Source organism: Uloborus diversus, chromosome 1, assembly GCF_026930045.1.
Source record: "Uloborus diversus isolate 005 chromosome 1, Udiv.v.3.1, whole genome shotgun sequence".
NCBI classification, from domain to species: domain Eukaryota; kingdom Metazoa; phylum Arthropoda; class Arachnida; order Araneae; family Uloboridae; genus Uloborus; species Uloborus diversus.
In genome coordinates, this window is record NC_072731.1 from 92,828,775 (window position 1) to 92,856,417 (window position 27,643).

General features: G+C 32.9%; 1 protein-coding gene across 1 annotated transcript; it reads right to left on the minus strand.

The window, feature by feature from the left end:
* Positions 1-621: 621 nt before the first annotated feature.
* Positions 622-27,314, minus strand: LOC129222507 (neuroligin-3-like). Its single transcript, XM_054857379.1, has 6 exons — positions 27,170-27,314; positions 20,331-20,516; positions 18,414-19,206; positions 6,984-7,102; positions 2,142-2,716; positions 622-972 (listed from the first exon to the last, which is right to left on the minus strand). The coding sequence occupies exons 1-6, from the start codon at positions 27,288-27,290 to the stop codon at positions 622-624; spliced, it is 2,145 nt and encodes a 714-aa protein (XP_054713354.1). The 5' UTR covers positions 27,291-27,314.
* Between the last annotated feature and the right edge of the window lie 329 nt (positions 27,315-27,643).

A 27,643-nucleotide genomic window follows, 5' to 3' on the forward strand; every position in this document is an offset into this window, starting at 1 on the left:
ATATAATTGTATAAATGATATTGAATAAAAATACGAAGCTTTGTTATTAACTTATTAAACCGTGCTAGAATTCAGTAGGCTAGAATTTTTATCTGGTTTTAATTCAAAAGTGTATTAGTAATTATTTAGCTTCATATGTAAGCATTGTCCATTCTTAGTGGTACTTCGATGTGCTGTTGAATTATCAATTTGGAGGAACGGGGATGTTGCTTGAAATATCATTTTACTTATGCATACCATGACACAAACTCACCCTAACTCATTTTGAAACATTTTTGAAACAACGCAAAAAGTTTAGATTCCTTTTGAAGTAAAAATATGCATTTCATCATGTACATATTTTTAAAGATAAAAGTGTAAGATAACGCATAACGAGTTAGAAGAAAAATAGCTAAGCCAAAGTTCTGATACATGTTGATGGTAAAGTTAAACTTTCACTCAATATCAGTTATATAAGACGCATAACTTAGAAAGTGTTAATAAACTAGGATTACCTCAATAACAAATGGACGGAATTCCACTAAATTAAAAGCGTCTTAATGCGATTTTTTAGCAATTATTCTTTGTCGAGAATTTAGTATTTTTATTCGTCATGAAGGCTAAAAAAATTCAGCCACGTACTCACACAGAGATCTCCTGATTTGGTGGTGGCCACATATGACTCATCATCCTCACCTCACTCTGATTTTGAGGCAGCAGTGGTTGAGCCTCTGGGGTTCCTTGCGGATCCAGTTTGGGCGTGTTTGTGATTGAGGGTGGCCCCATCATCGATATCCCCTGGTGCTTCGGTGGAAGCGAGTTGAGATACTGACTCGGATTCATGGTTGGATACGTAAAGTCCTGAACCTGAAGATACTGTCCAACTGGAGATGGCGGTGGAGCTCTAACAGGATGCTTGCTTGTACTACCCAACTGTGCTGAAGGATCGACATTGCCTCCTTGGTCAGGTCTATTTCCCATTTGTTGTTGTTGCTGCTGCTGTGGGAAATAAAAGTATTTCTAAGAAATGAGGTATTTTACAAAAGTTTTATACTAGGGTTTCCAAAAAATGGATGTGGTTACACCATATTGTTTTCCAGGGTTTGGTGAGGATTACCATGAAGTGTTTAATTATGCGAAGGGAAGATAAGGTTGCCGTGTGAAAATTATAATTTTTTAAAGGGTTCCGATAGTCATGAAAGTTTGGGAACCTCTTCCCTATACAATCAGATAACAAGAGTCAGTTCACATAATTGGATAGGACCAGTCAAGTGGACATTTTGCAGGTATCAATTGAAAATTTTTCTCCATTTCTAAATAATTGCTCTTGGTTGCAGTATAGACAATATCACCTGTTGCTGAGAGGAAGAAAATAATTTCTGAAGATTAATGGAACAAAATTGAAAACTTCATATTTTTCTACAACGAAATCTACTAGAAATATCAGCATTTCATTAACTTTGGTCGAAACGCTTGGATACACACAAAACAATTTTACATTAATTTATTTTCTTTTGAATATAAATAATTAAAGATTTTTACATAAAAGTGGGAACGAAATCATTGCAAAAACCAAATAATTGCACCACATTAAGTTATTCATTTTTTACAGTCATCCTGTGAAACTCTCTGTAGAAAACTTTGCCTCAACGTTACGTGGCTACAGAATTACTGAAAAGTGTTTAGGAGTAATTATTGTTGTTTCAATAACTTATTTTATAACTTTTTAAAACTTATATAGTTTAAAACTAATTAATCAGCTAAAATTTTACAAAACTTAACTATTTTGGTACTTTGATTTCGATAAATGTGAATTTTTGTCTTAAATTCATTTATTGAAAGCATGTTCAAGTTCCAAAAAAGCGCACCATCAGATTCTTACAGTCATTTCAGTTTAAACAAATTTTATTTTTTGTAAATGCGTAGTTGAATACTCAACATACTCGAAAACTAGACAAAAAGTGGTTTGCAATGCTGAAAAGGTTTCTAAATACGATGAACTAATAAAGGGAAAATCACATTTTTTGGACTTTCGTCAGTCTGGTTCTGAGTTAGAGTTTAGACACTTTTAAAATGCTGGATTTCATGCATAACTGAAGGAGAAAATTTTGAGTATGAACAACGAATTTAAAATATAAACAAATCAAATTGTTACTTACTACTTGGAAATTGGCTTTTTGCAGAGCTAGTTCCATCCTGTTCCTATCCCGCTGGTAATACACACCAGCGAAGATAAGCACATTCAGAATGAGCAAAGAACACCCAACAGCTATCGTAACACTAAGCGCAGTGGAATAAACTCCCATGTCAAAAGGACTCGTGGATGCTGTAGTAGTCCTCTCGTTAGTGGATGGCACGGTACTCCCACTATCGTCTAGAATACCAGACGCATTTTCATAACTATCCACTTGAGTTACACCAACATTATTGAGCTTGATAGTTACTTGTCTGCGGCTGGTGGTGGCATCAGGTGATTGTGTGGTTGATTGGGGGACATGAGCTTCAGATGGCATGTGCATGGGAGGTGGGAAGAAAATGTCTTCTGGTAGGATTCGAGAAAGATTAACAGGTCTGTCCCGCACTTTGCCATCGTAAGTGCGAAGGTTGTTGTGGTCGTCCAACATGTGATGTTCGTAGCTTAGATTTCCTTCTCCTGGTCTGTTGAGGGATGGGATGAGATGTAACCAGAAAGACAGACGATGAGAGTGGTAATGATCTTTCCCTTTTGATTTTAAACCTAGAATTGACACAAAGTTATGGGTGCTTTCATTCAAATGCAAAAATTATTGTCTATACTAAAGATAAATATATAGCTAAAGTATTAATATGGTTACCTTACAATTATATCAACATATAAATGCAAATAAGTAACTAATTTTTTTACTACAATAATGTATATATTGATTACAAATATATAATTAAAATATATAGTTGTTTATTACAATTATGTACAAAACAGCTTTCATTCATTGCAATTGCATTGATTTCTTACGTACCTCTGCTCCTAAAACAGATGTAACCCTTTTCACATAATTTCGGACTGTTTCATGACTTACTAATCTAAAATTCTCAAGCATATTCTTATGAAATCAGCATATAAAATTGTATTATTTTTTCTCACTTCTTCGTAGGGAATTGTTTGATATACGTCATGCCACAAAGTCAAAATGAGTTTTCCTGCCTCGTTTAATTAATCATTATATTTTTTTATCCCTTTTGCGTAACCGTGATTTTCCACCATAGATATGTAAAGTAGCCTATTTCATTAAAGATAATTTGACAGATTTAACGCAGTGAAATTAGCACTTTTTGTTCTTAAGAGTAATTTTTTTTAAGCAGGACACTTTTGATGGTTGATGTCTTCTATTTTCGTAAAAAATAATAAGATGCGTTAGTGGTACTGTGATAAGAAAAAGTAAAGTTTGTTTTTTTTAAAAAACAGATTTGTTTAACCTTGAGTAGAGATTAAAGTTAAAGGTCGTGGAAAAAAGAGCTAAATATTTTATTGTTTCGCTTCAAAAGCATTGAGTGAACCTAGCCAATTCTTTTAAATGTGGATACTACTTGATACTAGGTACATGGCAGCATAAATATTTTGGTGGCTCACTCACGGCTTTGAGTGCAAAGGTCAATTGAAGCTGCTACTTTTTTTTTACTTTTTGCCTTGTTTAGGCCCAGATTACTGCTAAAGCAAAGAGTATCCCACGGAAATCAGTACGTGATTAACTACTCACTACAACATAGTACTAAGAAAAATATAAAATAGCTTTCGTTTCTCTTGACTTTAGTAGTTAAACGGTCTCAAAGTCGATGATTATAAAAAAAGGCCAACTTTAGAGGTCAATAATTTTGTGCGTTACGGGTCAACAACTTTGGGACGCAGCTGTAGTTAGAGTCCGAGTGGTGTAGTTTAAAATCTAGGTTAGAAACCCATGGCAACTAATAAACTTTTTTAATTACGCGGTCTCAAAGTTGATAATTTTAAACGAAAAGAATCAAAGTTTTAGGTCAATAACTTTGAGCAAGAGCTGTAATTACGCTCTACGTGGTGTAGTTTTAGACTCATGTCAGAAAACCATGAGATCTAATAATCTTACTTAGTTAAACGGTCTCAAAAGAGATGATTTCAGTACAAAAGAGCGTTTTTTCACGAGTTTATATGCGTGCTACTCGAATTCTTATGAGCTCAAACCCACATAAATACTAGAACGAATCAACAGCCAAATGTCCCAAAATTTCATGGTTCCAGTGTTAATAAAATTTTCTGTAACCTTGACCACAACATGGCGATTCTTCTCACAAAGCTGATCCGCCATTTTGGAGCACTAAAGTTAGGAGATCCTAGATCCTCAGGATTCGGATCTCGGAAGCTGAAAACTAGCATCAGGTTAGTTTCAAAGACTTCTTTAACATTCTAAACTTTCATCCCAATCTGGGATGATCGAGCGGGGTCAGTTTGAAAAATCAGGTCAGTTGACGTGAAATCACTCTGATATAAACATTATGCACATTTCATTGCATCTTTTGTTGTTGTCTAACAAAACTGTGTTTTTTTTCTTGTTTTCTTTTTTATTTTATTTATTTATATTTTTACTTTTGAGGATTATTTAACAAATTTGTTTATTTATAGAAGTTTATTACTAAGTGTATATGCAAATTCTACTGTCATCGTTTAACATGACGGTGCTCCTCAACACTATGCCATCATTGTTCCGTAGTTTCTGGATACAACACTCTCCCAGTTTTGGATCGGCAAAGGTTCCGTGAAGCCATAGCCATCGCGATCCCCCGATCTGACTCCCTTTGATTTTTACTTGCTGGATTATTTGAAGCAACATGTGTTCAGTGAACGTATCGACGAAACTAATCATTTAAAACAGATAATTATAGACGTTATTCACTCTGTTACGATAGACGTCACTTAGTTTGTGTGAGAATAACTCTAATATCGTTTAAACGTGAGTAAAGCAATAAATAATGGCTATATCAAACTGCACTGAATATGTATGCAGCTTGGAGAGTTTTACTTTTATTTTATGAAGATTTCACTTTGCTTTCTTACTTTGTTGCTTTCCTGAAACCAGTCAAATGTGCACCATGACTTTTAAAGCACACTATATAATCTCTTATGTTCCTATATTAATTAGGAACATAAATTCTTTTTTTTATTTATTTTTGGTTTTGGTTTTTTCAATTTCCTTACTATCTACTTGAAATTATGTCAGTGAGTAAAATGCAGTATGAAAGTGCCTTTTAACTAAAAATTTTGTATTAAAGTTATGTATCAGTTGTAATTTGCTAAAACAAAAACAAAACAGTTTAATCACACAAGGAAGTTTTTGCCAAAGTTTTGATTCAATGCAAAATGAAAGAGACATCTATCTGATGTCTAAAAATACATGATCTTTTCTAACTCTTTAACATCATATGATCTCTCAGTAGGTATTCATAGCACACTTAATTCGACCAAATTAGAAGACTTTCTTCGGTTGTTTTTTTTTTTTTCATTTCATTTCATTTGGGTAAAAGCAAATGATAGTACTCAATGCTAAATATTTCTTTAATCATGGTAGACTTTCATTTCGTCTTCTCTTCAGAGTAGAGTCATAGAGTAGGAAACGAAATTCTCTCTCTTATACGAGTATTACACATACCACAGAAAATATTTCTCAAAAAATTTATAAAGTAGCGGCTGGATCAAATTAAATACTATTTTACATGCTGAGTTAAACTTTGATTCTGATAACAATTATGTAATAAAAAAAGTGTTGTTGTTAAAAATTTTAAAGTTAAAAATTTTAAAGTTTTATTATGAAACCCCTTAGCAATATTTCAATTCCGGAATCTTGGATTCCTTTTCTTTGAAATTTTACAAGTCTCTAGCGTAAATGCACCTAAAATACGAAACAGTTTAATTTTTCTCCCCGTAACTGTTCGATCAATGAATAACGCTTAAAGAAATTTAGAATTTAACATTGTTCTTACCAAGTGAAAAATAAGGCAACATTTTGTGTGTCACGGATAGGGAAGAGTGTTGTACCTTGGGACACTTTTCATATATTAATTTTTAACGTCAATTACTTGAATCAAATTTAAAATCTAAATTCACATTAAAATACCCCAGCACACTTCTATGCTATATATATATATATATATATATATATATATATATATATATATATATATATATATATATATATTTATTTATTTATTTATTTATTTATATTTTTAATCAGGCAGCTTAAAAATAAAATATTGCCAATCATTTAGAGTAAAAGTTCCAAGCTGTCCCAAGGTACAACATCCTATTGTACCTTGGGACACATCCTGTTGTACTATCGGAAATCCTTCACGATTCAGGAAACAGCCATAAACCAATTTTGCATCAAAAAACAAAAAAAAAAAAAAAATTCTCGTAGTGAATTAAATCATGAGTTATTAATTATGAATTAGGAATAATTTTGTTATCTAACATTAAATGTGTTTAAATGACCTCATAAGATTATAACTTTGTTCCATGTTCCTAAACATATCTTAATATTAAAGAACTATGCATATGTTGTACCTTGGAACGTGTCCTAAAGTACAAAATGTTTGGCTGTCTCACGGTACAATCACCACGTGGTTTAAGAAAAATCAAACCGATGGTAAATCTAGATGCACTATCATTAGTTTCGCGTAAGAAAAATATTTAAAGTACTTCTTTTTTACAACAAAATAAAATTCAGTTGATCAAATTTACAAAAACAAAGACAGAAAATCAATTAAAAATGAAGAAAATATTTACTTTGGAGTCAGGAAATTTTCTTTCTCTCACAAAATCGTCAATTTTACTCATTTGATGCCGATTTTTACTATAGCACTTTTTAGTGGTGAAGGTTACTATTACAGATTACAAAGGCATGGCTGCTAAAATTAGATTCTGAGAAACTAGCAGCGTCCCAAGTTAGAAACGCCCCAGTACAACACTCTCCCCTAATATCTGTAATACGACCCATACTTACTAATAAAAATATATCTTTGATGCAACCTGTCATACTGCGGCCAACTAACTATGTTGTATCTTGCTGAATCCCTATCTTCGCTTTCCACGTCTTCGTCATTGAAAATAACGTTTGGATCTCTGAAATTTAAAGCGTGATACATTTTTGCGAGCTTTTGAATCAAGAGTAAATGCACATATTAAAAAAAAGGAAAGAAAGAAGAATTTTTCATCATGAACAAAAACACCTTTATTTAATATGCAACGACAAGGTTCCGATGTGAAAAATAAGGAAAAGACATTAATTAATTATTTTATCAAAGTTCCCAAATACGAATAAAACAAATATATATGCTTGTTGCTTGGTCCTTGGCTTGGTGCAGTAACATTGTGCTCAAAATCTTTTTGGTTGATAACTTATTTTATTTTAGAACAAAAAATATAACTATGCATTTTGAAAAGCAATAATAAAGTTTAAAACAGAATCAGTTTCTGTCACGGATATTCATCATGGTTCACGTTGCCTAGACTAGAAACGTGACAAAATGTCATATGGTTCAAGACTTTCGCTAACTATCCAAAATTTTTATTTACAATCAAAAATGCATTACAATGCGAGTCCGCGAAAAAACCATTAGATTGTCTTTATATTGACGCCTCAAATATTCCGTTTCCGTTGATAACTTAAAAGGGTAATGAAAAATACTTTTTGCTTTAGAAATCACACGTGCGTATTATTTTTTTAGTAACAAAATTTTGAATAAGACACTTTAAAGAATTATTTCAAAGCATCATATCCGCTGGTAAGTGCGAAACAAACTGCCCGTTTTCCATGGCATGGCCCTGCTCCACTCTTTTAAATAAAACTATGCTTTCTACTACCCCCTGCGGAATGTTGAATGCAAAAAAGTTATATTAATACCATTATTTAGTTGAATAAAACAACAATATACTTATGCTTGAGTAGGATTAGCTGAACCACTATATGTTCTACTCGTATTCCCGTTGATACAGATATTACTAATATTGTTTAAAGAAAGTTTAACAAAACAGGATACTTAACCATGTCTCATAAACTAAAGATTAGTTTTTATCAATTTTTCAATGAGCTATTGCCTCACTTTTTAGATTAAAGGTAAATGCAAGAAAGCTGCTTCCGAGTAAATAGAACCAAACATACATAAGGAGTTATTTTGATTTATTTCAAAAGCCTTATTTTTGGAAAGAAGTAAAACAGGCTACTGCATTTCGAAACAAAACATGTCTTTTTTTTATATAAACTATCGAAACCTACTCAGTAACGAAGCTCATTTACATGGTTTCACCATGTTATTTCAGCACCAATATCATACTCACAATAAAAAAACATTTACATAAAACCTACTTTCTTCTCTCATCTCGTGAATCAAAATAGGGAAAACGCACCATCAGAATTTGCCCTAGTAGAAAATTTTACTTGCTGACTTTTAGCTGATCTTAAATTTTTCAACCAGGAGATCAGTTATTTCTTGGAAAGACAATCTTACAGGGAAGTTTTCTTTTTCTTTGCGTGTTTATTTCTCATTTTTGCTTTCTTAGAATCGCTTTTATTTCAGGAGAAGCAAATAGAATATCTTTGGCCATTTGAGTATGACCTTAACAATGATTACTTCTTTTAACGCAAATCAGTGAAAAAAAAAATCCGTTATTGGCTCGGATTTGAAATTAAATACTTTTATATTTCAACTTGAAAGTAATTCAAGTTAATGCAGCCCAATTGTTCATCCCTATTACCTCAAAAAGAGAAAAACGAGGTCAAGTTCATAGTCCAGTTTATTAGAGCTACACTATACTAAGACATGGTAAAATACTGTATACAGTCACTGGATTGATTAGATCGTATCAGAATACGTGGTTAAATAATCCACACATAACGCACTAGTTAAAGTATGATATGGCTGGGCCAGAGTTTCTCTTCTGTTGCTCTGAAACAGATTAGGAAGACTCGATGTCATCTTTCCCTAGCCATGTGCATGTGATTTTGGTGGGCTGAAATATCCAATCAAGATTTGTGCTTTAAGACTTCTGGATTAAACAAAAAATGTACTTCTCTGTTTCGTTCAGAACTTCGGCGCCATGCAAGCTGCGCTGTAGTTGCAAAATATTTTTGGGGAACTCGTCTTTTTACAAGGCAGATTTCATACTTGACATATTTTGATTAGGGCCAACAAAAAATGGACTGTTTAGTTTACCTAAAAAGACTTGCTTTTTTGACACATTTTTTTTTCTTTTAAAGAAACGTGGTTTGAAATCGGTTTACATTAAGTTCGCAATACTTTTACTGTAAAAAAAAAATTATTTCTGGGTTATATGTAAACGCTGCTTGATGGATGCTTGTCGTTTTACTTATCCACTCAACTTACTGTTGTTCTACCTACCACCCCAAGTCCTAGTCCCGACTAAAGGGCGGTACTTGTTACATGAATTTATAACCTTCCATTGCATGAAATGAGCAGTACTAGGCATGCAGGCCTTCAAGGCATGCTAATTTAACTGGACTGTCAGTGGAAAAATAATCTCAGCTTTAATGAGAGCACTTATTTCTACAGTTAGTTATGGCTATACTGATAATTGCAAATAATCGTGAAGCTGTTGCATCTGGGTACAATATGCGATCAGATTAGTTCTGGGTTAGAATGGCAACTTACAGCTCAATTCCCGGACCAAGTCTAATAAAACTAAATCATTTGTAGGAAGAAGTTTACTTTCGAGCACAACTCTCTCTCTCTCTCCCTCCCTCCCTCCCCCTCTCCCCCCCCTCTCTCTCTCGTTAGTCATCCGGTTTTTTTTTAAATGTTTTTTTATGAAGAAAGCTGAGTACAAATGTAACAAAATTGTACAAGATTTTCTCATAATGATGTGAACTGAATTGTGAGTCTTGGGGGAAATGATAACGTCGACTGAAAATATTACCAGAAAAAATAACTGTTATGAGACTTGCTGAAGCGGAAAAAAACAAGGATGTTTTCTGCATTTTGTTCTTGAAAAAAATAAAAAAATTGCAGGTGGAAACTTAGAAAAAAAAGGTTGTTTTTCAAACTTTTAGGGATGTCTAAATTAGAGCAAAAAACCGCGTCATTATTCGCTTTTCGTGCATTCTTGAAAAAGATGTATGAACTTTTATTTTCTGAAAACTGGCTTTGCTTTCAGTCTGCAAAGATTAAAGAACTTCTGAAAGTGTTTCCTGGATATATAAGTGATTAAATAACAACTGTTTTCATAAAAACTCAATATGACTACTTAATATAAAATCCGAATTTAAAAAAAAGTTAATGTGTGAATTGTGCATAATAATTTTAAATTTAAATACATGACAAAATATGCGTATGTATTACATTGGAAATAAATACGTTCTTATGCGTCTATTATTTCCAGTTAGTAAAATAAAGTAAAAAATAGATAAGACTTAATTGCAACTGGAATATTTTTATATTGCAGAAGAAATGTTATGTTGAAATTTAATGATTGGTAATTTAGCTATTTTTAATGTTTTCGTGAAGTAAGCTTTCGTTTGTTAAACTGTTTTTAAAAGCAGGCATAAAAAATAGATACATTTAGCGTAGTACTAAAAACACACTATCGGAAAAATAACTTCTTTTGCTATCAAATCTTATGTTTATAATTATTTTTTGTTGTTTTTACTATTATTAATATAATGAGCAATCAAAATACATAGCTAGTATAAAAGGTGCAGGCTGAAGTTTTTTAAAAAATATGTTTTTTTCTTTTTTTTTAATGAGCTTATTTTTAAATCCTTTATTCCTTCTTTTGGAAACCGGCTAATCATTTTGTCCTTTTTCTTTTTTTTTAATCGAAAAAAAATAAATAAATTACATGCTTTGTTTAAAATATGCTGCTACTTTATTTGTGCATTTATTTATTTTTGCTCAAGTATTTCATCAGATGAGCAAGGCATATTTTGTTTCTAAAAATCAGCTTAAAATGTTAAAAAGGTATATATGACATAATTTGCAGTCTTAGTTAATTTAGAGAATAATGATACTAGAAAGTCGATAACTGTGTACGGGAAAGTAAGCTCGTTTAGTTATGGACGGAACTTCTTGTTTTATCACTATTTATTGCATTGTTATTAGAGATGCAAAATTTCTGGAAATTTTAAAGTGGTGGGAAAAAATCCGGTTCTTTCGGCAAAATTTGGTAAAAATGGAAATTTTGATTTCTTTATGAATATAATTAGGGTTTCTTAATAGCTCTGTGTTTCTTGGAATATATAAAGGGTTAGGCATTAAAAAATATATGCTATCCACACATCTTCTTTTTTCTGCTTGACAGAAATACACATAAAGGTAAGATTAATAGAAAAAAAAAAAAAAAACTTTTCGTTTTATAACTGAGAGCTTTTATGGTCAAACACCAGAAATAAGTCCAGTCGTAATTCAAACATTAATATTGGGTAATGTGTGTCTAATCATAAAAATTACATTTTATATTTTAGATTGCCTTTGAAACTTGAAATATTAATTGAAATTTTCGACTTTCAAACATGATTTTTTTTAAAGAAAAATAATACAATGTTACTGTCTGAAAATAAAAGCTATTGAGTTTTTATTTTTTACAACTCAGTCTAAGTCCAAATCAAAACTAAATTGGTTTTTCTTAAGCTGAACCAAAACTTAAACTGCAGTTTCACTTTATTCATATGGCCGTGCTAAGCACAGTAGTAAAAGTAGTCATATCAGCATTTTTGAACAAAACTGAGTTATTAGAACAAAGTTGTTCTCAGTTTCGTACTTTACATAATAAATAAAATGTTTTAGGGTCATTTGATCAAGAACTTAAAAAAAGAGAAAAAAAGAAATCTCAATCAAATATATGGAAGAGCCAAACTTTAAAACACTATCTCAGTTTGAGCCCAACTTCAAATTCCACTTTTTTGCTTAGCAAGACAGTATACAGGATGCGGCAAAAAAAAAAAAAAAATCGGACGAAAATTGTATCATTGAATGGAAGAAAGGTAATTTCATTTTAATAAGTGCCTAATTCATTTTTATCTCTAATTTTATTAGAAAGTAGTTTACAATATATTTCCTAGTTTATGTATTGTTTTTCGGTTTTCTTACAATTTTAAATAAAATACCTGCGATTTTAAGTTGTTTAACCAAGTAGAACGACAGTTCGTTTGCTTGTTGTGCACCAGCAAACAGTATTTGAAACGGTATGTCATTTCGAGTGGCTTGGAAATGATGGTCGATGTCCGGAAAGTTGACAAAACGAACAATGAACATTTGAGTTAATCGTGAGGTCATCCAAAAGTGAGTTCAATGAAATCCTTGGGTCTTCACGAGAACAGTCGTTCGTAAGATGGGAATTTGTAACCGATAAGTGCGAGTAAGGGAAAAACAGCTCAAACAGAAGTTTTATGAGTTCCTAAAGGTTCAGATATTTGTATGACTCCAAAGATGCCAAAAACGTTTGAGACGGGCCACAAGGCCACGGTGAAAGAGATGGTATTCAACCAGCTCATATCCCCGAGAACAGTAAGAATTGGTCTGTAGCCAAGCACCTTAAAAAATGTTAAATACTGCCAAAATCCGAAGTCAGGCTTGGTCTGTGAAGGAATCAGCACAAGCGAAAAAATATCTCTAGTTTTTTGTGGATGAGGGCCGTAAAATGAATCAAAAAGTGAACCAGAAGGACAATTTAGAAGTTATTGTATTTCTGTGGGCCTAAGAGCACTTCATCAATGTAAACTGGACATTTTCCTTGAACTCCACACCGATTCATATGGGCAAAAAGACAAGATTGGTGCAAGGCGCATTTTTTTTTTTTTTTTTTTTTTTTTTTTTTGACATGATATTATCTTTTGAGTGGACGCTCTACTCGTTAGACCTCAATCTCATTTGTTGCACTGTATGGCCTATTTAGATGTCAAAGATCTACCCTAAACTACACGTATTCTCTATATCAATTGCGTTATAGGGAATAGGATTGATTAAAGGACTTGTGGCCCTTGAATAAAAAATTCAATAAGCAGTTGCATCTCTGTATTACTGCAAAAGGCTGCTAGTTTGAAATCAATTAAATTTATTGATTGCTAAAGGTCTACTCATATTATTATTGAGTTTCATGAAAAATTGCTTGCCCGGATATTTTTGCCGCACCCTGTATATTTGATTCGCACAGTCAGCAGAAACATAGTTTTGTGGTTGATGTTATGCTTGTTTGTTTTATGAAGAATGAAAATAAATTCGTCACTAAGGTTATTGGTTTAAGTTTTTTTGCAAAAAATATTATTAAACGTTTTTTGATCTATATGCAAATTATATTATCATTTATTAAGGTTAGACAGTATTTAAACACGAAACGGGGCGGGGGGAATTGCATCAGAATTTAAGTAGGAAAATTTTCTAATCACTTTTTGCTGAAAATTTCAATTAAAATCCTACAAAGTTTAAAAAACTATTTTTTTTTAATTTTTCCGAAGTGGAAATTTACTCTTCGGAAAAAACGGTTTTTTCCGTTTTTTTCGGAAATTTTCCGGTTTTTTCCGACTGTTTTCATTTCTAACTGTTATTAACAACTGTTTAACAGTGCCCAACATTACTTATTTACATAGAGGCTTAATACAAGTACTAAAATGTCATTACCATCCACTGTCCGTAATCAAACTTTCTTATAATAATCTGCCTAGATATTTAAAAAAATGTAAAAGAAGTCTGTAAAATATTTTTTTACTTTGCTTTCTGTATCCAAATTTGAGATTGAGTTAAATTTTTTGATTGATTGCATTTAAAAATATGTTTCTTGCTTAGCTAAATCTTGTCCCCAGCAGTTGTGCTTCACTGCCTACCTGTTCAATTTAAAAGTACTGTATCTCCTTGCAAATGATTTACTGCAAATACAGTGACCGCCACTGACATGAATCACGTTTGTTCTAAACAGTTTTGATTCAATAAAGCGGCTGATTCAATAAAGTGGATATTGCAATAAAACCAGATTTTGTTCTGTTTTTGACGATTTGATTCATTCAAGCGGTTGATTCACTTAACCACTGATTCAATTAACCGGCTTTCACTGTTAAACAACTTCGCATTTTTTTCCTTATGAAAAAAAATACATATGTTTAGCAGCTAATAGTTATTAGATATGTACCTTTCTAAAAGCACTGCTTTGGTTTTATGCTGAAAGATATAACTAAATGTGATACCATATAGCACACAAATACGGATTTTAAAAATATGCAGAACTACCACATTTACATGAACGACACAATTTTTATAGGCTCTCATGACCGTTATAGTCCAGTCAATAGATACATTTTACCTTGCAAAAAATGGGGTCAAAGATTTTATTTTTTTAATTTGTACATATTGGTGCCGACATGGAAAAACCAAGTTATCCAACACGAAAGACCTCGGGAGAACTTTTGGGGGCCGAATAACCACAAAAATTTATGACTTTTTTTGTTTTTTCCAAAATATCTCCAAAATGGTTCAACTTAGAAAAAAGTTTTAAATGTAAAGTTTAAAGAACGTAAAATTTCCTACAATTTTGCATTTACAACTTTTTTGTAGCACAAATAACAAGCTTGCTACAGCTCTTTGAAAATAGGCAGTTTTCCTCCACTCCGAAAGAAAAAAAAGCTTTCACACCGAAAGCAAGGCGTCATAATTTGAACTTGAATAGAAAATTTAGTTTCAGAGAGTTTATTGACAGTTAGAGTAGTTTGAGGTTTTTGCTCCCCCCCCCCCCCCGCTGGACACAGAGTAGCAATTCTGGCTGACAGATTAGTTCCCACTAGACTCCAAAAACAAACGATGTATTATGAAACTGAAATACATATATACACATTCATTTAAAGCACATACGACGATGCAATAATAATAAAAAAAAACCCTTCCCCACTGCTCACGAACTAACTTTTCTGATCTGGGAACTCTTTCTGATCAGAGGTAGTCTTCATCAGACTCCAATAATAGATGATATATTGCTGTTTGTAACTGGATTACACAATATATACATTCATTTGAGCGATATAATTCGTACATTCTAGTCTAATTATTGCAAACAGAGATGCGATTTTTAAATATTAACGTGAAGGAATGAATATTAGGCAGCTAATAAGCAAACAATCAGCGCAGTCATGCATCCTATGCTCAGATACAATAATAATAATAAACCCTCCCCCACCGCTCAGGAACTAATATTTCTAGTCTGACAGAGGTAGTCTTCAGGCAGACTCCAATAACATATGATTTATATTGCAGTTTGTAATTGAATTACATAATCTTCTCATTCATTTAAAGCACATAATTCGTACCATCTATTACAAGCGGAAATGCAATATTCGAATATAAATGTGAATGAATAAATATTAAGGTGATAATAAGCAAACAATAGACATAATAATGCGTAAATAAAGGTACAATAGTAATACGTAATGCACACTTTGAAAAAATTCTGCAGAAACTGATACTTCTGCAGAACCTCTGACTTTTTGAGGCATGAAAAACCCAAAAGAATTACCTTTCAAAATGAAAATCAAACTGTAGAAGTTTAATACAGATTAATTACAGACAGAATAATACAGATCTGAGTTACAGAGAGATTCATTCGACCTTAAAGCAAATAGAGAAAGGGCAACAGAATACGCTGTGTATCTTCTTCAAAGCCGTTTTGAAGGTCCAGGTTCTCCCGGTTCAGAATCTGTAGGGGGTAGAAAGAAGCTGTGATCCTTTAATTGTTCATCTCCTTGTTGCGGTAATTCCAAAAGCTCCTGGAACAAATCTTCTTCAGCAGTCTCATCCAAAGATGAAATATCTGCAACATTTTCACAATTTGTGCCACTGCAGTGTTTGCACGTGCTGGAGCATTTTAAACCTGCCTTGTGACAAGAAAAGGCTCCAGTACAATTTTTCTTGCAGGTACAAGGCACGATCTTCAAAAGATTCTGAGTAACTGAATCTCTTTTCGTGTCAACATGCATTAGACCTTGCTTTCTGCGTTCCCAACCCCATTTTTCTGGTTCAATTATGTTGCCCAACCAACTTTGAATTTGGTGGTAGAACCGATATGAGTGATAACGTAAAGCATCCTCCCCCCCTCCCCGCACGTTGGAGGTAGCCCTGCAAGATTTATCTTAGCCCTGTATACTAGTTTCATAAAAAGATTAAATTGCAAAGTATTCAAAGATAGGTTCAAATACTTTACGTCACCTGTGCATAATATTTGCAAAATGTTTTCTCCAGCTGCAGCTAAGGCATCATGATGACAGATTGGGTCCATAAATACTTCAATAGCTTCCTTAATTTCAGGAGTTTTTTTGACTATTTTGTACAACTTAATTTTGCCTTGGCCAAAGATTGCAGAAATCGTATCACACCCACTAAACGCATGGATGAAAAGAATATTGCTGGGGTCAGACTTAAGAGATAAAGTGAAGAAAAAAACAAATCACAATCATTCCCTCTTCCAGGTTTTAAAAAGAACCAAATGCTGAAAGGCTGTCCTAAAGTTGTCATCAGCACCAACAGATCTATATCCTCTCGCCCACTATAACAACCTTTTCAATTTCTTTTGCCTTTGAAAGAGCAGTAAGTAAGTCGGCATCATCTTGAGTCTGTCTGACTTCAATGCCACTTTTCGAAACATGTCTCAAGAAGTTGAATAAGACAATTCTTGTTGTTATAATTTGCCAGTAATCTTTCTTGAGGAATTTAGTTAACATGTTAGGTTCAACCATTACTTCAAGGGAAGAGATTGATTGCTCATTGATATAGCATTTGTGACAGGCAGTGTGAATTGTCACTTCTTTTAAGAACTTTAAAAAACGTTGATGTTCTTCATTTTGCCGTTTTGCGCTGCATCTTTGAAGATTTTCAATTTCCTTCTCCTTCACAATCTTTATTTCGCATTCATGCAAACTGATTTCGCAAATAATAATAATAGTAATTAAAAAAAAAACACCGTGGTCAGGCGTAATCACTTCTAGGGAAAAAAATTATAATACAGAACACACAAATTGATAAAACATACTCTCGCTCAAACCCTGAAGTGACCAACATGAGTAGCTATTGAGTCGATTCATCTCATTTGGAGAAAAAAAAGGGGGGATGGAATGGGGGTGTTTTGTTTAAGTTAAAGGGAACGGAGGCATTTACCCTGAACTGTGAAAGACAAATGATTTCCAAGGTCAGACTGCCGGCGTTTCTCCTTTTTTCCTCCGTTATCCGATTTGCTTTCACGCACTTCGCTGGGGGGGTTCAGAAAAAGTGTGACTTTCAAGAAGCTGTAACTCGCTTGTTTTTCATGCAACAAAAATGTTATAATGACAAAAGTTGAAGGAAATTTAATCCCCTTTAACATTTGCATTGGAAGTTTTTTTGTAATTTTAACCATTTTTGAGATATTTTGAAAATATTACAAAAAGTCGAATATTTTTGGGGGGTTTCGGCCCCCAAAACTTCTCCCGAGGTCTTTCGTGTTGGATAACTTGGTTTTTTCATATTGGCACTAGTATACACAAATTTAAAAAATAAAATCTTTGACCCCATTTTTTGTAAGGCAAGCCCGTTTTTTTCTACCTATTGACTGGACTAGTTAGGTGCAATTGGCAACTTAAATAACCCCTTTAGTTTTAGTAGCAACCATTCAAACTTTGATAGAATTTTATGCGTGAAAATTTCTTAGGATCCTGGTTTAAGTCGATTTTATATCAAAGTAAGCAAGAAAAAAAATACAGCAGTCGTTACTATTCTTACTAAAAATGAGTTACTTTTAATATTATTGCACAATTTCATTCTTTCTACGCTTATATTAAGTGAACCTTTGCTCAAATATATCAAATTTTAACAAAGGGTAGCCATATATATGCCTTTTCAGGTGAAATACATATAAGTATTACTGTCATCCATGTCATTACAATTCCCTACAAAAGTTTTAAAAGCGTGGATGTTAGACTGAATGATGGTGATAGACTGAAAATAAAGTGATATTAAGTGAATTAATTTATAATATTTTAAATGCTTAATTTTTTAAAGTACGGATGTTTTATTTCATTAGTTTAATCGAATCTCATTTTAAATATGCATTGATGAGTGATTAAAAATTGTTTTAATATTGTAGATTTTTTACATTTATTTTTATTTTAGATAATAAATTTAATGAAGTATTAATTAATCAATTGATCCATAAACCAAAATTAAGAAAAATTAAGAAAACAAAATTGAAATCATGCAATTTGTCAAAATTAACCTTCTTTTTGTAGATTTAAAAAAAAAAATTCTGCCTTTCTAAAAAATTTCAAACTGCCCTCTATATGAGAAACTGAAAAGTTTGAAGCACAAAATAATACCTTCCTAGAAAATTTCCAAAGTGTAAAATATACACATACACAAGCACTTAGATATTATCATTACATTTATCAAGTGATCAACAATAAAACTGCACTTACCCATTTTTTGCAAAATTGGTCCAGTACGTCATCACAGATCGTGATAAGGAATACTCTGACCTGGTGTAGTTTGTGCTAAAATGCGACAGACTGGACACAAGAGGTGCTCCAAAAACATAATTCATTTCTTCTCCACTAACACACCCCATTCTAGGTGAATAATCACTTTCTTCAGTCTGGTGATCAAATACATAGAAAAAAGTCTTAGAAGCATGTGACACCGAGTGATAATTCCCAGCTTTAAGCATCGGAGCAACAGTCAGTACATCACTAAGAGCTTCCACAGTAGTCTCAAAAATATTCAACGGATGCTGTTCAGGATGCAGCCAGTCAGTGTACTCGTTTAAAATTGTTAAATAAATTTCCTGCAAATGGAATGTAAAAACATTTCTCACCAACGTTCGAAATATTCGATCTCTGCGAACGGAATCAATCCCGAATTTCTCTTCGTGGGCCGAAAACCGGAAGTAGGATTCGACTTTAGTCACACCAAACAGAAGATCATATTGACCGAATAGGTCCTTGTAGTTTTTCATAAGGATTGCGGGCTCGTTTGGTATAACTATGCCGTCTATTGTCGGTCCGAATGCTGTCAGATAGTCGGGGATGTCCAACTGAACCCTCATGATGTCCGCGATTGAGCGTTGCCGAATGCAGTCGACCAAAGCTGTGTTGTCTCTCGTAGGACAGTCGAGAACGGATGCTAAGTATCGTGTATGGGTTGCAGCGTCACGAGCTAGCGCCCAAGGACTAAGCGCTGATCCACTTTGCATTATACCTCGTTGAAACAAACCTGGAAATGAACATCAATAAATGTCTTGGAAGTTAAACTTTGTTCAATGAAACGTTAAGGTTCTAGTGATATGCTAATGTAATGAATTGATTTTTTTTTTTTTGTCTTTTTAAAGTGGCGTTTCAACGGAAGATAAAATTTCCTTCAAAAAGTAGTGCTATTAAAAAGTTTAGATACTATTATAATATCATACTTCAATTCCGAATTTCTATTACTACGCTTTTGAAACTGGAGGTTGTATGAGGCACTTTTTAGGTTGAAATGTTGTAGCACCAGCGGCACTTTAGTAAGGGTGCCAATCGACTCCTTATGGTTCCCTTATGCGGCCCTTAAAGGTGACATTTGGATCCACACGGTACCCAGGGAACCCCTACGAGTGTCATTTGGCTGGCTCTAGTATCATTAAGGGTGCCTTGGAAAGCCAAGTAGCATAAGAGTGTCCCGTTGGTGCTACACCGTTTCACTTTTATAAGTGCCATATGCAACCCGCAGTTTTAACAGTGCAATGCAATGAAAACAGGATTACACGTAAGCAGGTTATACAAAGGCTAAAATTATCCGCATTTTACAAAGCAAAACTCTTAATTACCTAAATTCAACTCTCTCTCTCTCAAAAAAAAAAAAAAAAAAAACATACCGTATCTAACGGAGATGCAAAAAATGTGCCCACTTAATTTGTAATGTAAATGCATACACACAATAAATATTACACATAAAACTTGAAAACGAATCTTGATTTTCTTGAACAAATTATTTCCGGTGTCATACTAGAATTTATTGTAGAATAATTAATTGCCATGAGTTTGATGAACGTTATTGCACATAGACAAGAAATTCTAAGTTTTGTTAAATTTTGAGACATCTCCTAATGTTTCTTTATTATTATCAAACATTAGAATCATTGGAAAATTCTGCATTTGTCACCTTTATCATCATCTTCTAACTATAACGATATTAAATCAAATATTTAATTTTAACATGCAACATAATTTTTTTTCTAAGAGGGATATAATATCGCAAGAGGGCAATCAGTGGGGATACACTTCGGTTTATGCAATGCGAATGCAGACATTTAACTTGTTAGACATGTTTTAATTCATATGGATGTTTCGATTTGCACTTACCTCTTGCCATTGGTGAAATCATTAGAAAATTCACACAAGCTGCTCCATGTCCTTGCCCAAATAAAGTAACATTGTTTGCGTCGCCACCAAATTCAGCTATGTTCTCTTGAATCCAATGCAAGGCTGCTACCTGATCCATTAATCCATAGTTACCTCGTGCAGTACCGTCAAATGCAGGTAGAAACCCTAAAGTTAAGGTTTAGAAAGCTAAATTAGACAATGTAAGCCGTTTATGTTTAGTATTTTCGTCTAATCAAAGAGTAAGTCGGGTGTGCATGAAATATAAGAAATTGAATAACAGAGAATTTAGTTTACAGGCCTAAATGAAGCCCTCTACACAAAAGTGATTGCTTAAAAATGCATTATAATATCTTAAACAGGATATTGAGAAAAGAGAACCTGGAGCAGTTTATGCCCTCTGTGATAAATGAATAAAAGGAAATGCTTCATATAAAATTATTTCTTTTAATAATGAATTAATACATTTAACTTTAAAAGACAAAATTCACACTAAATATTCAAAGGTAAATTTTGACAACACGTGCGGTGCACATTCAGTTACTAATTTGACTTTTTTATTCTTGGAATTAAATTTCCAATTCGTTTGGCTGTGTAAACATTTTTCTACATTAAAAGGAATTCCTAGTTTGGAGAAATTATTTTCAACCCAAAAGGTAAAACCATTCTTTAAATACAAATACGATTTATTAATAACATGTAACTATACTAATTTATTTCCAGAATGTAAGACTATGTACTAAGAAGTAATGTATAGATATAAAAAAAAAAACATCCATTAATTTGCTACAAAATATCAAAAGGTTTCTCTTTCCTATAAATAGTTAATCTCGAATTAATTTTTAATGAAAATGTGGTAAGTTGTGTTCCAATTTTTTAAAAGAATAAGACCCTATTATTATATTGTACAAGGTTACAGAACAGCAAATGTTTCAGCACATTACTCAAGCATGAAAATACTATATTTTTTTGCCTTGCACCAGTAGCAAATATGCGTAGATGGTCGTTATTGAGTTATCTTTATCTCAAGTTTTATCTTTATTAATTTTACACATACAAGTTTGGCAATTTTTAAGATGCCAGAGGTTTTGTTCAACGTTTTCCGATTGAACATCAGTGGTTGTAGATAATTGTTTTTCATATCCAAGAAATACATTCTGACTATATTAAGTAAACTAATGTAATATTTTTCACCTCACCTCATAGTAACTAGCGATTTACTTCAATTTTTTTTATATTTAGCAGAGGTAGTTGCCTTAACCCTTTGTTGCAGAATAACTTTGAGCAACAAAGTTGAGCCCTTTTTTTTTAGCTGATTGACATAGTGTCTTTCACATAATCCACCTACTTTCATCTCGTCTCAGCTCAGTAATTTAAACAGCGATACATAGCTACATTACAGATTCGCAAGTGTTTTATGTGACATGTTTCTACGTCCAGGAATGTTTTTATTTTCTCCAACACCCCTATTTTGACCCCCCGCCCCTACGAACGTACAAAAAATTAAATGTAGACTTTTGGATAAAATCTGCTGGTTGAATGAAAAAAAAAATTCTTATTCGTTGTTCCCCTTCAAAAATTTGAAAGAAGCATATACATTCATCTAAAGGATAGTACGATAATACGGTTGTTATTTTTCAACCTACGATGCATTGTAACGGAAAACCGGTTCAATGCTAAAAACATTAAATTAATGTATCGCACATCAAAAGTTACTTCTCAACATAATCACCTTGGCGGCTCAGGTATTTGTCATATCTTCGGCTTTGAAATACCCTCCCCAAAAATGTTGTTGCAAATGATTTAAAGTTAGTTCGGACAGTTTTGATCTAAGCTGTTGGTCATTTTGTAAGCTTCGCTTTCCCCTACCAAAGGCCACGTTTTGCATTGATAATTCACTGATATAGTGAACATTCGACTTTCCTGAACTACGTGGTCAAACCATTGAAGAAGATCGACAGACTTGCGTTTTTGACTTCCTTCATGTCGCCCATCAGTTCAGCTGCCTTCAAACTTAGGACACCGAGCTTTTGACACCCGTCGGGAACAACACGATCCGTCATAAAGGTGTCGCCATTGATTTGGATCATTCTTTTATGAATTAGAAAATCGCTCGTCAAGGTATGACGGGAGAAAATTGCTTCTACATTTGAACGAGGCAATTGCCTGTTTGGTGATATTTTGATGGTTGAATTCTTAACCCTAGCACCAGGGGATTCACCCTTAACTCCAGTAGATAGCGTTCATTGTTGACCACTTTTTTGTTTCTTCATTCTCCTGAAATGACACAGACTTACCAGAAAAAACTGTTAAGTGACCGAATCCAGTTCAGCCTTGTCAAAATAAAGTATTTCCCTGCATGTCAAACATTACCAAAACAAATTATCAAATTATCATACCTTGGCGCAAGTTTCATTGTTGATGACGTCAGGAGTGTTATTCGATCAGTGAATTCGCTATTATATTTCTGAGAATTCCCGCTGTCCTATTCTGTGACTTTCGTTATAAGTCACGCCTATTCCTCTCTGTTTGCAAGACACAAATGACGCTTCGCAATTCACATTTGGTGTGAGAATCATTGGAGAAAGTCATATTTCCGTGACTGTAGCTGAACAAGCAATTGCGTCTTGGCTTTGACAGTACCAGATGATGTAGAATGGGAGCTGCACGGTAGGGCAATCCTATTCACCTCAACCTCATGCTGTGCAAACGGAGGTTGAAAAAAAAAAGGTCTCGTACATCCCACTTGGATTAATATTTTTCAATGGTTATCTTCGAAAAATATTTTTTAAAAAAGTTTATTGAAAATTATTTGTTTAGAAACACACATGAGATTATATTTGTTTACTGTAAACTTGGATGAAAATAAATTAGGGTTTCAATCTGTCATCTCAGAGTCAGATAGAGATTAGTCACAAATTTGCCAGTTTGCAGAAGAGGAAAAAAATAGTCGCTAGTTGCATATAAAAGATTGGACTCGTGCTCTTTTAACACTGGTAAGTTATAACTTTTTTTTTTTTTTTTTTGAGGGGAGGGGTTAATACCAAATTTTGGACTTAGTGTAGTCTGGCTCTGAGGTACAGAATTAAGTTTATAAAGTTAGTATTTTAGGAATTGAACCTTCTTTGCTTCATTCACGTTTTGCTCCCTTCCACCTTGTATAATTTTAACAACAAGAATGAAATTCTTTTGAAGAACCTTTTTAATTTAAAGAAACACAATATTATATATTAATCTAGATACAAATTCGTATTAGTGCACTTTAAGATACGAATTCATCATTGTTTAATTTCAGTTCCGAAAGAACTGATTTTGAAGCATTCCATACGGGAATTGTGGAATTTAACATAAGCGTCTACTTTATCGTTGTTACTTTCTGTCAAAGCATTTCTTATTACCAAAAATCTTTTTTAATATATTCGTAAAAAACAAGTAAATAAAATGTTGTCCCAGTTTAACCTGAAAGACCTTCATTCGCAACCTTTGGTCTTAGATGCATGCTTCCAGTTGCAAAAATGTTCAAAATCAAATGCAGAGCTAAGATATTGAAAGTTTGAAGCAAAAATAAAAATGAGTCATAAAACACAAAATTTTCCTTTTATGAGGTCCCTAGGTCCCCTAACTTATGTTTAAGGAAATAACCCCCACTAAAAATGATTCCAACACAAAATGTTGACAGTAGTACGACCAATATTCACCAAGATATGAAACGCAGCGTTTTGTGACTTACACCTCTTTACTCTAGCCGTCAATAACACCTTTTGGGGGGGAAATATAGCGGTTAGCAAGGGTTTAAAATTCTATGGTGTGTAGTTCGTAGAGTGTGGTTTTTTAAGTTGTTCGATGTATTGTAGTGCGTTTTTGTGCATCTTGGCATAAATAGCAATGAAAAATTTAAATATTTTGTTTTTTTACTTCGACAACCTGTCATTCTTCTTAAAGGGCAATTGGAATTATACATCTAGGAATAATGGAATACTCTAGGAATAGAGGTCTTGCAGGTGAAAACGGAATATCCTGTATAATGATAGTAATAAATATTTTAGGCCTACCAAAATATAGATAATTTTCTGATTTTTATCTTCTACAAAAAACAAAAAATAATAATGAAATAAACGATGTGAAACTGTCTAAGGAGTCATAACTGCAAAGATGAAATTCTGAATGCGGGTGAGATAAATAGTAAAACATGTCCTCACAAAGCGCTAACATTTTTACGGAGAAATAACATAACGTTTTTAAATGTAGAATATTAGTGCTTCTACTGCTGCATCGCCCGCCCTTATTTTAAATGTCCCGGTTTCAGAAAAGGACTTTCGAACAAAAGCCAGAATTGTATGTGTTCATATTCGAAAAGAAAAAATAGCAACAGATCTTTCGTCTCAATGACTTTCTTTACGCTACAAATTTTATTCAAACATTGCTACGGAAGGGTGAGATGAAGCACTGAACAATAATTTCAATGGAGGAAAGACTTCAAGAAATAGGGATTTTATTTCGAAATCTAAGTGTCATTATTAATAGTTTTAAATTGATATCTCCGCTAGTTATTATCGGAAGATTATGTTAAATAGCCAAACATAAAGACGGGGAGATTACAAATCCATTGATACTTGGTTTGATGGTCAGTTCACTGTCGTTCGGGAGAAGTAACTTGGACATATGTAGATACATACATACATACATACATACATACGCTAAGTTTTTTATTTTATAAGATACCGCAAAAAGCGCGGGGAAATCACCACAATGGCATGTTTTCAAAATCTTTCGCCAAACCAAACAAAGCAAAGCTTATATACTTCTTCATCAATATTGCTGAAATTTAAACTTTAATGTTTAATTATTTAACAAAACAAAGCATTAAACCAGTATTTTTTTTTTTTTTGACAAGTGATAAAATCAAACCATATTTATCTTTAATAATCCGCTAAATATTAACAATAAAGAAATAAAAACCAGTCATTAACTAACATAAAAAGTTCCAATAAAATGAAAAATTCAGGAATTATTTAAAAAAAAATGATAACAACTACGTATTTCACAAATGTTTATGCTAAATATACATGAAGAAATATGTGTTAGTGGAAAATAATTGTGCTACAGATAAGATTCCTTTTTTTCATACCACAATGTATGCTTTAATTTTATGTTTCTTTTCTAGACATTTCCGTGAATGTTTAACAAATGGATAGCGATATAAAATAAGACTTAATGTATCGTAAAAAATACAGACAAGAGCGAAACAAAACTTTCAAAAACAAATAACATAATTAAATAAATATTCCAAAATTGAAAATGTGGTTAAAAGATATGGAAAATGTGTGTGTGCCTTTTTTTTTTTTACAATATCGAACAAATATAACGCTCTCTAAAAATATTTTTATTAAATTTCTAAAGTCAACTTTAATTCGAAACTCAATATAAGCGTAGTCACCGAGTGTTTTGTTTTCGCTACAAAAAGAAAAAAAAGCTAAAAATGTTGTTTTAGGATTTTGTTTAAGAAGCATTTTAAGTGCTTAAGAGAAGTTGGTACCGTTCAACCTCAAAGAAAAAATTAATTTTTATGTATTCAAAATGTTTAAATCAAGAGCTTTTAAGAAACAACAAATTCATGGTTCTATGTAGATAAAAGTAAATCAATTTAAACATCAATGGGGCAGGAATGTATTAAAATGTACGTCTCATTTTACTTCCAAACGCTATTTTCAAGAAACATCAATTTTAAAAATGTTGCTCCTTTATCTAGAAAACTACTTTGGAATTTTCACCACATTTTATGTATATGATAATAATTACGCTGAAGTGAAATTTTTGCTTTATGACAATTTTTCCTAAACTATTGTTTTTATGGTCAAAAACTTAAATTAATTTTAAAAAATGACTATTGGTTAAAAATTCATAAATTATGAACTAAACAGAATTGCTCTCAAGTTTCACTTCAGTAAACTTGGATATCGCTTGAAAACACTGTGGAAATTGTAAGTTTCTATCATTTAAATGTTTTGATTAAAAGGTACATAGAATTTAGCAATTTAACATTACGGCTTATTGGTTATTCTTCAAAAAGCGTAAATTTTCTTGCACACGCCTTTTACGGAAAAAAAAAACTTTAGGAAAAAATTTATCTAACAATGCTTTTTAAGTTTATAAAAAATATATCTATTTAAACCTGCCAGCATTCTTTTAATAATATTTTTTTATTTTAGTACATTTTTGGTCCACAACATGTAAATTCTCGCCTCCGTGGCATTAGGGTGTCCAATCCCGCGCCGAATTCAGTCCCGAGGGATTTCGGGATTGTAAATTCGAAGTTGATCGTGGTGTATATCGGAATTTGCACAAGCGTTAAAAAACTTAAATCAAAAAGTTACCACCCGGACATTTTAGAAGCTGTTATACTTCAGTGAGCCAATAAGCACTTTGGAAATGTAGACTGAGTGTTTCTTTTTAGAAACTCCCATCCAGCTTAATTTTCCAGAACGGCAAGAGTGCAAGCCAAAACTGCAAAGTGAATTTTCCTGATATAATATCTGTAAAATGAGCATCCTACTGGCTAGACCTCAGTCCCATGGATTATGATGTATGTTCTACTTGAGTCTGGGGTCTTTCCTAAATCATAAAAAAAAGGTGGACTCTCTAAATCAATTTCTTTGGCGGAAATAGGATGGATTAAAGGTAAAAGACTTGCGGCCAGTAAAAATTTCAATATGCGTTTGCGCTTCTGTGGAACTGCAAATGGCTTGTATAAAACTGCTTCTCCGTTTTTTTTTTTTTACCGCACCTTGTTTAAGAGTTCAGAAACGTATGAACTAACTCACCCAATACACCTAATCGATAGTTGATTGTTACTACCACGACGCCACCAAAGCTGGATAGGACACTACCGTCATATGGATTGCCAGAATTCCAATCATAAGACTCGCCGTGGATGTAAACCATAACTGGCAGCTTTGTTGGTTCTCGCCCAACTGAAAAAGGAACAAGAGACATTAGTTTCATGAACTAGGATATTAAAAAAGGACAACTGTATAAGAAATTTAGAGAAAAAAATACGAAGCATAGCAAGTCTGGTAATATTTAATTGTGTACAAGTTAGGAGAAAAAGTTTTTTCCCCCTCTCGTGAGAATAGGTTAGTGGTTACAGCATCAGGTTTGTGTCAGAGAATTCGATGTGCGATGACGTAAACAAAGCGGAATGCATGGGGCGTACTTTTTCGTACTGTGTATGTCAGAATGTCTTCTAGCTTGTAGTTGAGTACTGTGATCGAATTAATAATTGGGACAACGCTATT

Excerpts from the sequence above, each read along its gene's own strand:
- LOC129222507 (XM_054857379.1), bottom strand. The coding sequence starts at position 27,290 with ATGGTTTACATCCACGGCGAGTCTTATGATTGGAATTCTGGCAATCCA. Across the intron at positions 2,717-6,983 it reads TCAAAGATATATTTTTATTA|GTTTAAAATCAAAAGGGAAA; the intron begins GTAAGTATGGGT and ends TGTCAATTCTAG. Across the intron at positions 973-2,141 it reads TGCAAAAAGCCAATTTCCAA|CAACAACAACAAATGGGAAA; the intron begins GTAGTAAGTAAC and ends CCACAGCAGCAG.